General features: G+C 38.1%; 1 protein-coding gene across 2 annotated transcripts in view; it reads right to left on the reverse strand.

The window, feature by feature from the left end:
• M1AP (meiosis 1 associated protein) overlaps positions 1-13,401 on the reverse strand; it is a 90,391-nt gene extending 76,990 nt beyond the window's left edge. The window contains exon 1 of one of the 2 annotated variants that reach the window (XM_012452157.3): positions 13,162-13,401. In XM_012452157.3, the coding sequence (XP_012307580.1) occupies positions 13,162-13,401 (240 nt within the window). The remainder of the gene's footprint in view (positions 1-13,161) is intronic. The other variant, XM_064377846.1, reaches the window with a different exon arrangement.
• Positions 13,402-15,444: the final 2,043 nt, after the last annotated feature.

Raw genomic sequence — 15,444 nt, forward strand, 5'->3', positions numbered from 1 at the left:
GGTTCTATCCCTAAGTCACTGTGTACACGCAAATATTCCAAAATCCCAAAAGATCCCAAGTCTGAAACACTTCTGGATTCAAGTATTTTGGATAAGGAATTCATAACTTAATTTTTTTTTTTAAGACAGGCCTTGCTCTGTTGCCTAGGCTGGAGTGCAGTGGCACAATCATGGCTTACTGCAACTTCAACCTCCAGGACTCAGGTGATCCTCCTGCCTTAGCCTCCTGAGTAGCTCAGACTACAGTGCACACCACCATGTCTTTTTAAAAACCTTTTTGTAGAGATGAGGTCTCACTATGTTGCCCAGGATGGTCTTGAACTCCTGGGCTTATGCAATCCTCCTTCCTTAGTCTCCCAAAGTGCTGGAATTATAGGCATGAGCCACCTCACCAGACTGGTATACAGGTATTCAAAACTGATATATTTTCAGTAGACTCCCTTTCCAACAAGGCTTCTATGCTAAATCTCTTCAATGCACCTTAAAAAAAAATTTTTTTTTTTTTGAGATGGAGTTTCGCTCTTGTTACCCAGGCTGGAGTGCAATGGCACGATCTCGGCTCACCGCAACCTCCGCCTCCTGGGTTCAGGCAATTCTCCTGCCTCAGCCTCCTGAGTAGCTGGGATTACAGGCACGCGCCACCATGCCCAGCTAATTTTATTTATTTTTAGTAGAGACGGGGTTTCACCATGTTGACCAGGATGGTCTTGATCTCTTGACCTCGTGATCCACCCACCTCGCCTCCCAAAGTGCTGGGATTACAGGCGTGAAAAATTTTTTTAAATTTTATTTTAGGTTCCAAGATACATGTGCAGAAGGTGCAGGTTTGTTACATAGGTAAATGTGTGCCATGGTGGTTTGTTGCGCCTATTAACAAGTCACCTAGGTGCTAAGCCCCACATGTATTAGCTATTAATCCTGATGTTCTCCCTCCTGCCGAACCCCTTAACAGGCCTCAGTGTGTGTTGTTTCCCTCCCTGTGTCCACATGTTCTCATTGTTCAGCTCCCACTTATGAGTGAGAACATGCAGTCTTTGGTTTTCTGTTTCTGTGTTAGTTTGCTGAGGATGATGGCTTCCAGCTTCTCCATATTCCCACAAAAGACATGATCTCATTCCTATGGCTGCATAGTATTTCATCGTGTGTATGTATCACTTTTTTCTAATCCAGTCTATCACTGATGGGCATTTGGGTTGGTTCCAAGTCTTTGCTATTGTGAACAGTGCTGCAAGAAACACAGGTGTGCACGTATCTTTACAACAGAATGATTTATATTCCTTTGGGTATATACCTAGTAATGGAATTACTGGGTCAGATGGTATTTCTCAGTGCACCTTCTTGATCACTCTGTACTCTACTCTGTTTTTCACCCTAGTATTAAAGTGCCATTCTTAGTTTCATTTATTTATTTATTTATTATTATTATTTTTTGAGACAGAGTTTTTGCTCTTGTTGCTCAGGTTGGAGTGCAGTTGTGCGATCTTGGTTCACTGCAACCTCTGCCTCCCGGGTTCAAGTGATTCTCCTGCCTCAGCCTCTGGAATAGCTGGGAATACAGGCATGCACCACCACCCGCAGCTAATTTTTGTATTTTTAGTAGAGACAGGAGTTTCTCCATGTTGGTCAGGATGGTCTCAATCTCTTGACCTCGTGATCTGCCTGCCTTGGCCTCCCAAAGTGCTGGCATTACAGGCATGAGACACTGTGCCTGGCCCTTAGTTTCATTTAATGCATTTTGCTCCAAATTCAACCTTGTCTGCAATTGATCATAATTCTCTTTGTTTTGTTTGCGTTTGCCTAGTATACATTTGCCCATCCTTTTATTTTCAACCTTTGTGAATCATTACGTTGTTGCTGTGTCTCTTGAAAACAACAGTTTTAAAAAAGAAAAAAAGAAAAATATATGTCTAAATATCCTGCTTATACCACAAAAAAAGAAAAAAAAAACAACAACAGTTTTGCTTTGTGATCAAGTCTGTAAGTTTTAAAAAGCATCTGATATGACAGATACGTTTGTTTCTAGTAATACTATTTTATGGTGTAGTTTATTTTTATGGCTTTTAGAAAATCACTGTACTGTATATTTTTTATTTTCATTTTTTTATGCTTTTCTTGTCATGATTAGAAAGGCCTGTATGTCTGCTTTAGTGATTATCTTTATAACTCTGTGTAATTCTCTTAAGTTAATTTTTAGCAGTATCTATTAATTCACCACTATGGGAATGATAAAATTAATGTATTTCCTTCTATTACTCTTACTCTGCCACTACTGCAGCACTAAATTATAGTTAATTATATTATCTTTCTTGGGGTTTACCTTTATGCTGTTTAATATATTATATCTCTATTGTTTGTCACCTTGAAGTGATTCCATTTGAATGCCAGCTATTAAGAATGAGAAAATAAGTATTATAGCTAAATTAGAATACTCTGAGTCCTAATATCTCATTGTAGATAATACATGATTCAAATACATTTTTGTTATGAAAAAGTAAAATAATTGGGAAGATGTTCACAGTAAGGGCATTCTTCTGAAACCCTGTTTTGAGGGGAAATGAATCATTCTGGTTGGAATTATTTATATTAAGGGCACAATGGCTATAAAAGGAATTTTAATACTAATTATGAATTCCCCTGTCATGATTCCTTATAAAACATTCAGAGTTATTTGATTATGCTTAAAAATTAAATATGAGAGGATATATTGAGGTATTCATCCTGAGTAAGATTTCCCACATGCTATCTTTCTCCATCTATATTTTAAGCTGCTTCTGCAGATAGAAAATGTCAGGTATTTATATAGGTCAGTGACAATGGATTTAAGGTCATGTTTTTCCTTAAGCAAAGATTGGATTGTTCCATACATAAGGTAATAGCATTGTTTCAGCAATTTTCTTGAGCTTTTAACTAGGGTTGAACTTACTGTTTGGTTGGAAAGAAATTTTGGCTTTCAATTTTTCCTGAGAAACCAATGAGGAGTCTGATTCCTGGTTAAAAACCTATGTGTGATTTTTTTCAAGCCTGACCATATGCAATTACAAGTAATTTACCTGGCAGGCCTCATGGGGGAAAAGCTGCCTTCGCCACACCAGACTTGGTGCACAGCCAATGCACTGCAGTCTCTGAAGGGAGTTGTAGTCAAGGATTCAGGCCCCCTGGCTGGTCATGTTCTTGGAATATTTGTATTCCTAGCTCTGGTACTTTTATTTATAGGTCTCTTCATCTGAGGCCTTGGGCCAAGTCCTCCTCAGGCCCTCTGTCAAGACCTTCTTGTAGGGGAAGGGAGAAGAAACCCTGAAGACACTTTTCTCTACTCTGACTCAGTACTCAGTACTTTTCCACTCCTAGCCTTGCCCTCCCCTCAACCCCAGGAGGCATAAAATTGCCAGAGCCTTTTGTTCAGAACTCCTTCAATAGTGAAACTATCCCCATGTCTGCACTGATCCTCAACCAGTGCACAGTTCCATGGAGGAAATGGAATGGGGGAGTAGGCACTTTCCCCAGTTTAGATTATTGCTTATACTATTACTATAAATAATCAAAGGCTTACCCTTTCATATGTGGCTTGATGTTTTTAATCAGCTACTATGACAGCTCAGCTCTTTCCCAGCTTAGTTGAACTCCAGACAAGTCAGTGGTTTCTAGTATAAAGCTGTCTGCCCTTCCTAGCGGAGTGATTAAAAGACTAAGGGATTCAACTAGGTCCAAATGTACCGAGGAGTGCCAGAGGAATATAACATAGCCACTTGAGGAGGAAAAAAAAACAAATCCCTTTACCCTTGTTTGTGACATGGGCTCATTTCTTTAAGAAATCTCTTATACTGAATATCATCCCTGTGCCCTTCCAGATCACGCTCTACTTTACCCTATTTTGTGTCCCAGGAAGGTGATCCATAGGGACTGACTCAATGAGGTCATTCACACTCTTGCTTCCAGCTAGCTTTGGCCAATGGGAGGCACCAGCAGGAGATCTGGATGTGGGAGAGTGAGGTCTGGGTATTTCATCTCCTGGCTTCCTCCTCACTAGATTGCCATGGGATGACTGTGTCCTTCTTCTGAAGGCAATATGATTCTTTGCTTGACCAAACTTTAGTCAGGCTTCTAAACATTTTCTTAGGCCCATCTGTGCACTTCCTTGTAAAATTTAGTTTTAGCAAAGAACCCTGCTAAGTTAGTTTGGCAAGAATCCCCTACTCTTAATGTCTGATAATTCTTGGTATCTGATTGGGTTCCCCATCCTCCACCATCCCCCAGGTGTTGTCTGATCACCCTGGCCTGTTTTCAGCAAGAATCCTGTAATAAGGTTTAGCTAGAATTCCCATTACTCCTGTTGCTTCCTCTTAGTAATGATCTATCCACTGATCACCACATGCTCCTTGGCTATATATTCCCACTTGTTTGCGCCATATTCAGAATTGAGCCCAATCTCTCTTTCCCATTGCAACATCGCATTGTCATGGTCCTTATACCTATTGACAGGTTTCCAAGGGACCGATGCCATGGTCCCTGTATTTAGAACCATAATGACATACCTATTGTGTTGGTCCTCTATAAAGTCTTCCTTACTGTAATTTAACAAGCATTATGACTAACTTTTTCTTTAACAAAGGCCAAAGATTCTGTCAGGCAGCCCTCTTCAGACAGCTCTCTCTTCTTCAGTCCTAGAGGTGGTTTGGTTATTGCACCATCTAAACTCTGCCCACACCCATGTAAATATTCCCTTCTATATTTCTTTGAAAATTATTCAGTTTGAGTGTGCCATCTGTTTCTTCCTAGCAATTTGACTGACTTAACAGCTCCTTACATAAATAATTAAAAAAGAAAATAAAATCATTTTTAAAGTTATAAGCTAAAAGATAACAATGGATTTTAAAAACTATATTAAATACATACATCAATAAGCAAACATATATTAGGATAAAAGTGAAAGTCATGAAAAAACATTTAGCATGATGTCTTGTATGCAGTAAGTACTCCATAATATCTGCTTAATGTTATTAATATATTAGCAAACAGGGCGATTTGTCAGAACTGTGTGTCTGAAGATGACCAACAAATGTCTTGTATGTTTGTTATAAAAGTGTTGATGGTTACTGTAGAGGCAATTTTGTAAGGGAAAAACTACCAGTGGGAAGTACCTAAGGATTGAGCTCCCTCTTAGAAATCCAGGCTCTTATCACTTGACTTAAGGTGTTGGTATATCACCAGAAGGGAACTGTGGTGGTTTTAAATATGTATACAAATTCTTTGACATACTTCTCCTCAAAGGGTAGTACAAACTTCTTGATTTGTTTCTTTTTCTTTCTTTCTTTTTTTTTTTTTGAGATGGAGTCTCACTCTGTTGTCCAGGCTGGGGTGCCGTGGTGCGATCTTGACTCACTGCAACCTCTGCCTCCCTGGTTCAAGCAATTCTCCTGCCTCAGTCTCCCAGGTAGCTGGGATTACAGGCATGCACCACCATGCCCAGATAATTTTTGCATTTTTAGTAGAGACAGGGTTTTGCCACATTGACCAGGTGGGTCTTGAACTCCTGACCTCGTGATCTACCTGCCTCAGCCTCCCAAAGTGCTGGGATTACAGGCGTGAGCCACTGTGCCCGGCTGGGATTTCTAAATAGACCATCATGTCATCTATAAATAGGGACAATTTTATTTCTTCCTGTCCAAGCTGTATGCCTTTTATTTCTTTTCTTACCTTATTGTGCTGCCTAGGACTTCTAGTACTATGCTGAGCTGTGCTAAGAGCAGACATCTCTGTCTTGTTTCCAATCTTAGGGGGAAAGCATTCAGTCTTTCCCATTAAATATGGCATTAGCTGTAGGTTTTATCATCAGTGGATGTTGAACTTTGTCAAATGCTTGTTCTACTTCAATTGATATAATCGTGGTTTTCTTCTTTAGCCTTTTAATATGGTGTATTGATTTTCAAATACTGAACGAATTTTGTATCCCTGAAATAAGTTCTATTTAGTCATGGTGTATAATTCTTTTTAATTGCTGAATTCTATTTGTTAGTATTTTGTTAAGTTTTATGTCAAATATGTTCATGAGAAATATGTCTTCAGTTTTCTTTTTTTTGGTACTGTCTTAGTCTATTTTTGGGATAAAAAGTAGCCTCATAAAATGAGTTGGAAAGTATTCCCTTCTCTTACATTTTCTGGAAGAGATTATGTAGAATTGATGTTATTTTTCTTTAAATGTTTAGAATTCTTCAGTAAAACCATCTGGGTCTGAAGTTCTCTTTTTCAGGAATTTAAAAGTTATGAATTCAGTTTCTTTAATGGTTATAGGGCCATTCAAACTATCTGTTTCACATTGGGTGATTTTGATAGTTTGTGCTTTTCAAGGAATTGGTCCATTTCATCTAAGTTGTTAGATGTATGTATGTAAATGTATTTGTAGTATTCCCTTATTATCCTTTGGATAATAAGGGCCCATAATGACACTCCCCTGTTTCATTCCTGATATTGGTAATTCATATTTCCTTATTTTATTTTTATTTTTTTTAGATGAAGTCTCACTCTTGTCACTCAGGCTGGATGGAGTGAAATGGCACAATCTCGGCTCACTGTAACCTCCACCTCCCGGGTTCAAGTGATTCTCCTGCCTTAGCCTTCCAAGTAGCTGAGGTTACAGGCACCTGCCACCATGCTTGGATAATTTTTTGTATTTTTAGTAGAGACCAGGTTTCACCATGTTGGCCAGGCTGGTCTCGAACTCCTGACCTGAGGTGATCCACTGGCCTCAGCCTCCCAAAGTGCTGGGATTACAGGTGTGAGCCATCACGCCCTGCCAGTAATTTATATATTTCTTTTCTATTTTCCTTGTCATTATTGCTAGAGGTTTGTCAATTTTATTGATCTTTTCAAAGAATCAACTTCTTTTCACTGATTTTCTCTATTTTCTGTTTTCAATTTCACTTAGTTTTGCTCTTATTTTCTTCCTTTTGCTTGCCTTGAGTTCATTTTGCTTTTCCTTTTCTAATTTCTTGAGGTGGGAGCTTATATTACTGATTTGACTTTTCCTTTTTCTAATGTAAGCATTTTAGTACCATAAATTTACTTCTCAGCACTGCTTTAGCTGCATCCCACAATTTTTTTTTTTTTTTTTTTTTTGAGCCTGAGTTTCATTTTGTGGCACAGGCTGGAATGCAATGGCGCAATCTCAGGTCACTGCAACCTCCACCTCCCAGGTTCAAGCAATTCTCCTGCTTCAGCCTCCCGAGGAGGTGGGATTACAGGCATGCGCCACCATGCCCGGCTCCCGGCCAATTTTGTATTTTTGATAGAGACAGGGTTTCTCCATGTTGGTCAGGCTGGTCTTGAATCCCTGATCTTAGGTGATCCACCAGCCTTGGCCTCCCAAAGTGCTGGGATTACAGGCGTGAGCCACTGCTACGGCCATAAATTCTGATATTTGCATTTTCATTTACTTTCATTTCAATGTTGTCTTTTAAAATTTCCCTTGACATTTTGCTTTTTGGCCCATGGATTATTTAGAAGTATTTTGTTTAGTTTCCAAGTGTTTGGAGGAATTTTTCTGTTATGTTTCTGTTATAGATTTTTACCTTGATTTCATTGTGTCAGAGAACATACTGTGTACGATTTCAATTTTTAAAATTTGTTTAAGTTTCTTTCCTTCATGGCCCATGGTATAGTCTAATTTGGCAAATGTTTCATGGGTGCTTGAAAAGAATGTGCATTCTGCTTGTTGTTGGGTGGAGTATTACACAAATGTCAGTTAGATCCTGTTGGCTGATGTTTTTCTATATCCTTATTGATTTCTGTCTAGTTGTTCTAAAATTGTTGAGAGAGGGACACTGACTCCAACTATACTTGTGGATTTATCTCTTTCTTCTTTTAGTTCAATCAACTTTTGCTCCACATATTTTATAGCTTCTGTTGTTTGGTGCATACACATTTAGGATTGCTGTATCTTCTTGGTGGACTGACCTTTTCATCATCGTCTAATGTCCCTCTCCGAACCTGGTATTCTTCCATCTGAAATCTATTTCATCTGATATATTAATATAGCCACTCCTGGTTTGTTTTGGTTAATGTTTACATGGTATATCCCTTCCCATTATTTTACTTTCAGCCTATATTTAATGTGTTTGAAGTTAGTTTCTTTTAGACAAGATATAGTTGGTCATTTAAAAAATTAACTCTGCCAAGCTCTTTCTTTTAATTGATGTTTTTAGGCCACTCATATTTAATGTAACTATTGATATGTTAGCCTGCCAATTTATTTGTTGTTTTCTGCTTGTTCCCTCTGTTTTTAGTTTCTTTGTTTTCTTTTACATACCTTCCAATGGGCTATCTGAATATTTTAAAAATACTATATTTTGATTTATCTATGGTGTTTCTGAGTGTATTTCTTTGCATAGGTATTTTAGTGGTAGCTCTAATTTTTGCATTATACCTAGAAACTTATCAGAGTCAACTGGTGTCAACATTATACCAGTTCAAATGAAGTGTAGAAACCTTACCTTCCTTTATATTGCTTTACCCTCCTTTGTTTATAATTATCTTAGGTATTTCCTCTACATATATCTCAAACTCTGGGGCTCAAGTGATCCTCCTGCCTCAACCTCCCAAAGTGCTAAGATTATAGGTGTGAGTCACCATGCCTAGCCTCAAGATTTCATCTTTAACAGTAGTTTTTATATGATGTAACTTAATGTGGCTTTCTTCATGTTTCTTGTGCATGGCATTCATTGATTCCTTAAATTTGTGAGTTTAGAGTTTTTCTCAAAATTAGAAAAATTTTGGCCATTTTTAAAAGTATTTTTTTCTGTCCCCTGTTCCTCTCCTTTGGTAACTTTAATTACACATAAATTAGATGGCTTGAAGTTGCCCAGCTCAATTATGCTCTATTCATATAACAAAATGATTATTTTCTTTCTGTGTTTCATTTTGGATAGTTTTTTTTTTATTGCATTTTAGGTTTTGGGGTACATGTGAAGAACATGCAAGACTGTTGCATAGGTGCACAAGTGGCAGTGTGACCTGCTGCCTTCCTCCCCTTCACCTATATGTGGCATCTCTCCCCATGCTATCTCTCCCCAACTCCCCACCCCCCACTGTCCCTCCCCTATTTTCCCCCAACAGATCCCAGTGTGTAGTGCTCCCCTCCCTGTGTCCATGTGTTCTCATTGTTCAACACCCACCTATGAGTGAGAACATGCGGTGTTTGATTTTCTGTTCTTGTGTCAGTTTGCTGAGAATGATGGTTTCCAGGTTCATCCATGTCCCTACAAAGGACGTGAACTCATCGTTTTTGATGGCTGCATAATATTCCATGGTGTATATGTGCCACATTTTCCCTGTTCAGTCTATCATCGATGGGCATTTGGGTTGGTTCCAGGTCTTTGCTATTGTAAACTGTGCTGCAGTGAACATTTGTGTGCATGTGTCCTTATAGTAGAACAATTTATAATCCTTTGGATATATATCCAGTAATGGGATTGCTGGGTCAAATGGAATTTCTATTTCTAGGTCCTTGAGTAATATATATATATTGGATATATACCCAGTAATGGGATTGCTGGGTCGAATGGAATTTCTATTTCTAGGTCCTTGAGGAATCGCCACACTGTTTTCCACCAACAGTGTAAAAGTGTTTCTATTTCTCCACATCCTCTCCAGCATCTGTTGTCTCCAGGTTTTTTAATGATCACCATTCTAACTGGCGTGAGATGGTATCTCAATGTAGTTTTGATTTGCATTTCTCTAATGACCAGTGATGATGAGCATTTTTTCATATGTTTGTTGGCCTCCTGTATGTCTTCTTTTGTAAAGTATCTGTTCATATCCTTCGCCCACTTTTGAATGGGCTTGTTTGTTTTTTTCTTGTAAATCTGTTTTAGTTCTTTGTAAATTCTGGATATCAGCCCTTTGTCAGATGGGTAAGCTGCAAAAATTTTTTCCCATTCTGTTGGTTGCCGATTCACTCTAATGACTGTTTCTTTTGCTGTGCAGAAGCTGTGGAGTTTGATTAGGTCCCATTTGTCTATTTTGGCTTTTGTTGCCAGTGCTTTTGGTGTTTTGGTTATGAAGTCTTTGCCGACGCCTATGTCCTGAATGGTTTTGCCTAGATTTTCTTCTATGGTTTTTATGGTGTTAGGTCTTATGTTTAAGTCTTTAATCCATCTGGAGTTAATTTTAGTGTAAGGTGTCAGGAAGGGGTCTGGTTTCTGCTTTCTGCACATGGCTAGCCAGTTTTCCCAACACCACTTATTAAACAGGGAATCCTTTCCCCATTGCCTGTTTTTGTCAGGTTTATTCCTATGTCTTCATGTTCACTAATCTTTTTTTTGCAATGTCTAATCTGCCAATAATTCCATCTAGTGTATTTTCCATGCCAGAAATTATAGTTTTCCTCTCAAAATTTTAATTTGGATCTTTTAAAATATCTTCTATATCTCCACTTAGCTTTTTGAACACATGGAACCCAATTATAACAATTGTCTTAATGTCCTCATCTGCTAATTCTAACATTTATGTCACTTCTGGGTCAGTTTTAATTAATAATTTCTTCATAATGAGTCATAATTTCCTGCTTCTTTGCACACTTATTTAAGTTTTGATTGAATGCCAGACAGTATGAATTTTACCTTGTTGGGTGCTACATATTTTTGTATTTCTATATTTTTGAGCTTTGTTCTGGGATAGTTAAGTTACCTGGGAACAGTTTGACACTTAGGATCTTGTGTTTATGTTAGGTAGTCTTGAGCAGTACTAAGTCTTAGGGCTCTTTATGCCCTACTGAGGCAAGGACCTTTTTGAGTCCTCTACCCAATGCATCATGAATTATGAGGATTTCCAGCTTGGCTGATATGAACATGTACTATTCCAGTTGTGAGTATCAGGTACCATTGTCTTTAGTGCTTTAGGGTCCTTCCTTCTTTGGCCTTGGGTAGTTTCCTTACACACATGTACTGATCAGTACTCTGCTGAATACTCATGGGGAACCCTCTTCAGATCTTTAGAGTTCTGTATGTAGCTCTCTCTTTCTCCTTTCCTCTATGTAGCTCTTTTTCCTCCTTGGTCTCCCTGAAGTCCCAGATCCATCTCCTTGACTCAGGGAAACCACTGGCACCCCCCCACCCCACCCCCCCCAGGATCTCCATTACTGCACTGTGGCTTGGAAACTTTCTCAAGGGAGTAAGCTAGGACAATTCTTTTTTTTTTTGAAATGGAGTTTTTTTCTGTCACCCAGGCTGGAGTGTAGTTGTGCAATCTCGGCTCCCTGTAACCTCTGCCTCCCAGCTTTAAGTGATTCTCCTGCTTCAGCCTCCCGAGTAGCTGGGATTACAGGCACCTGCCACCATGCCCAGCTAATTTTTGTATTTTTGTAGAGACAGGGTTTCACCATGCTGGCCAGGCTGATCTTGAACTCCTGACCTCAGGTGATCTGCAAGCTGGGTCCATTCTAAGTCTCACCTCATTTACTTGTTATCTCCCAGGGGGCTTTGTTCTTTGGTGTGTGATATCCAGTGTTTTGAAAAGTAGTTTTCATACGTATTATCCAGTTTTTTAAAAATTGTTTTAGGCAAGAGGGTAAATCTGCTCCCTGTTACTCTATCTAGGGTGAAACAATGACTTGCTTCTAATGAACAGAATGTAGAAGAAGTGACATGTTACTTTTGAGACTATGGCATAAAAGATATTATAGCTTCTTCATTGCTCTCCCTCTCTTTTGGATCAGTTGTTCTGGGAGAAGCCTGCTGCCACAAATTAAGGACATTCATGAGCCCTATGGAAAGATCCAAATGGTCAGGAAATAAGAATTCCTGCCAACAGCTAAGTGAATATGCCATCTTGGGACTGGATCTTCCAGCCTCACTTGAGCTTTCAGATGACTGACATCTTGGCTACAACTTCATGAGGGACCTCAAGCCAGATCTACCTAAGCCACTTATGAATTCCTAACTCCTAGTACCTATGAGATAATGTTTATTAATTTAGGCCACTACATTTTGGGATAATTTGTTACACAGCAATAAACAATGAATAGAGGTACAAGTTCTGCTCAAGCTGTAGAAATGATCAATTGAATTTCTTAAATAATTTTATCCTTTCCCAAACCCAGCCTAAGTAACAATGCACAGACAAAATCCCCACACTTAGCACTTACAGCATTTATATTAAACACTTTCCCTGTGTGACTTTTTTCAAGAAATAAATCGTGAGTTTTTGTAAACCTAAGGTTCTGTCAAAGCAACCAGGGTATGTTCTAACCTAAGAAGCATAAAGTAATGTATATTATTTTCATTCTTTATAGTATCGACAGAGATGTTATCTTTCCACTTCCAATGAGGGAAACTAAGGCATTCATCAAAAACTAAGTAGATTCCAGTCATATATTACATTAATAATTCAGGAATAGATTTATGAAATTTCCTTTTTTGGAAATCTTAAATAATAAGACTTATATCCATTTAGTAGTATATATTAGCAGCAAGGCTACCTCAAGGAAGGAGATGCACAGAATCTCTGGAAGTCTTTCTCATCTCTATAATTCTGAATTTTATGTAAGGGAGAAAGGGAAGACTGAAATTTTGAGTAAGAGCATAGATAATTGTCTATGTATGAAGGAGCTTTATAAAAACACTGCACCTGGCCCAGACATTGCCTTCCATAACACTAGGGGGCAGTTTCACCTGAGTCTATGTGGAATGTAGAAAAAACAAGTTCATGTTTTTGCATAGTTAGGGCTTTCTGAGCAAAGAAACCTGGTACCTGGGTTAAAATACAAGTCTTGGAAGTTAAAAGATGATTGAACAGCCAGAGACCTTAGAAGAGATTTAAGAGGCTTCCCTCCTTCTGTGTTTACATTTCAAAGGGCATAAAAGGAGTCAGTTGTTTACATTTCAAACATCTGTCAATGCCAAAGTTTCTCTCCCTCTCTCTGGAGTGAAAAGGGGCAGCTTGTAGCCTATTTATACTCCCAGATTAATAATTTTGGAGTTTCTCTTCAAGTGTGTTTACCCCTATATATGTAGGATGCCTTCTTACTCTCATGGTGTCACTTGGGGGCTACCGCATGTGGAGAGGTAGTGTAGTTATTGCTGTAAGTATTAATAACTATGATCTCTATTCCAGAAACATTACCACTGTATTTACTTTCAGGATAAAATGAATAAATATAGATATACTTACCACAAAAGGGAGGATGCACTCATGCTGATCTTGTACCACGTATAAACTGAACAGGGACATGCGGCTGGGGCCCATCAAGCTGCAGGCTAGAGAGAAGAAGTTCTGCAGAGCCTCACAGAGGTTGGCACAGATGTCAGCCCAGGACGGTAGAGCAATGTGCACAATGAGAAGCCGTGGAGGTTGCTGGTCAATCTGAATGTGGGTGGAGGGCCCCTTACCAGTAGTTCGCCCAGAATGCATGGCAGCGAAACCAGAAGCGGAACTGTAGCCACCAGCTGGATATTCTCTACACATATAGGGAAGGAAAGAGAAACTACTGGTTTTCAAATTGAATTATGTGTGCTCTGTTGAAATATAAAACACAAGTTGAGGGGAAAAATCCAGAAAGGAGTCAGATTGGGTACTGCAGCTGGTCTAGGCAATCCTATTTTAACAGCTCCCAAGAGATCTAGATGTTTGCCTATAATGTAAGCCCGAAAATGGTTAGAGATGCTGAGCGGAATTAATCAAAAGTTACACCAAAAAACTCAAGCTTCTGTCTCAAAGTAAGCTATCTGCTCCCATAAACTTTGTTTCTTTATTAGCATTTATTGTGCTCTATCATAATTTGTTCCTATGACTGCCTCTCCCACTATATTGTAAGCTTCCCAAGGGTAGAGAACCTGTCTTGTTGACTTTATTCATCAGTACCTAGCATATGTGTGTTTAGTACCTAACAAATAATCCTTAAAAAATGAAAATATGACTACATTTCTCCTTGGCTAAAATTCTTTGGTTGTCTAAATCTCTTATAAGGTAAAATTTAAACTCTCTTTAAGACGTGTCATTACTTGATTGTTAGCCTCATTAGAAGCTGTTCTTTACCTCGAGGTTTTCACGGAAACAATACCAAATATATTCACTTTAGTGCATTTGCTCATGCTGCTTCTCTGCCTCCAATACTCCTGGCTACTTTTACTAATCCCCAGGACTCAGATTAGGAAGTGAGAACAAATGAGAACAAAGAACCAATATAAGGAATGAGAAAGGGACATTGTTACAAATGCTCAAACATGAAAGGGGTTATAAGAGGACATAATGAATGACTTTATGCTAATAAGTTTGATAAAATGGACACATTCCTAGAAAAATGTATATAATCAATACTAAAGAAATTTTAGAAACCTAAATAGTCTATAACCATTAAGGAAATTTAATTGGTAATCAAATATTTTCCCACAAAGTAAGTTAGAGGGCCAGATGATTCCACTGATGAGCTCCATCAGACTTGCAAAGATCAAGAATATCAATTTTTTTTTAAGAGATGGGGTCTTGTCATGTTGCCCAAGCTGGTCTCAAACTCCTGGGCTCAAGTGATCCACCCACCTTGGCCTCCTAAAGTGCTAGGATTTACAGGTGTGAGCCATTGTACCCAGCCAAGAATTTCAAACTTAAATTTTTTTAGAGAACAGAAGAGGGAACACTCCTCAATTAATTTTATGAGGTTAGCACAATCTTTGAAAATGAAACCAGATAAAGGTGCAATAAGAAATAAATTATAGGATAATCTCACCTATAAACTTGTAAATATTCTAAATAAAATAGAGAGAAATTGAAACTAATAATATATGAAAAGAATAATACAGCATGACCAACTTGAGTTTATCCCAAGAACCTAAGGTTGATATAACATTAGAATATCAATTACTGTAATTCATCACATTAAAAAAGTAAATGAGAAAAATGATATGATCATCTCAGTAGATGCAAAAGAAGCCTTTGTTTAAAACCCAACATTTGTGCATGATAAAGACTGAGTAACTAAGAATAGATAATAGGAATAATCTTATAAAAGACATTTATAAAAATGGAGAGCAAACATTATTCTTCACGGTGATATGTTGAAAGCTTTCCATGTAAGACAAGGAGCGTGCTGTCATCACTTCTATTTAGCACTGTAGTGAAGGTAGTAACGAGGTAAGACAAATAAAGAAAAGGCATTGCAATGAAAGAAAGAAATTGTCATTGTGTGCCAATGATTGTGTATGTAGAAAATCTAAAATAATCTACTGTTTTATAATTTTCCCCAAAAGATCTCTTTGTCTGTTGTTAAATTTTAGTCTTAGGGATCTGTCAATTTTTAAATATTAATTTACATTTCAAAGAACTATCAATGACAAAGTTTCTCTCCCTCTCTCATCTTTTCACATTTCATTTTTAGTTTGTTGCTAATGTATAGGAATATAGTTAGTTAAAACAAATTTTTATAATGATGGGGTCTTGCTATGTTGCCCAGGTTGGTCT

This window comes from Aotus nancymaae, unplaced genomic scaffold (genome assembly GCF_030222135.1).
Source record: "Aotus nancymaae isolate 86718 unplaced genomic scaffold, 86718_ANA_hifiasm-v0.15.2.pri h1tg000017l, whole genome shotgun sequence".
NCBI lineage: Eukaryota > Metazoa > Chordata > Mammalia > Primates > Aotidae > Aotus > Aotus nancymaae.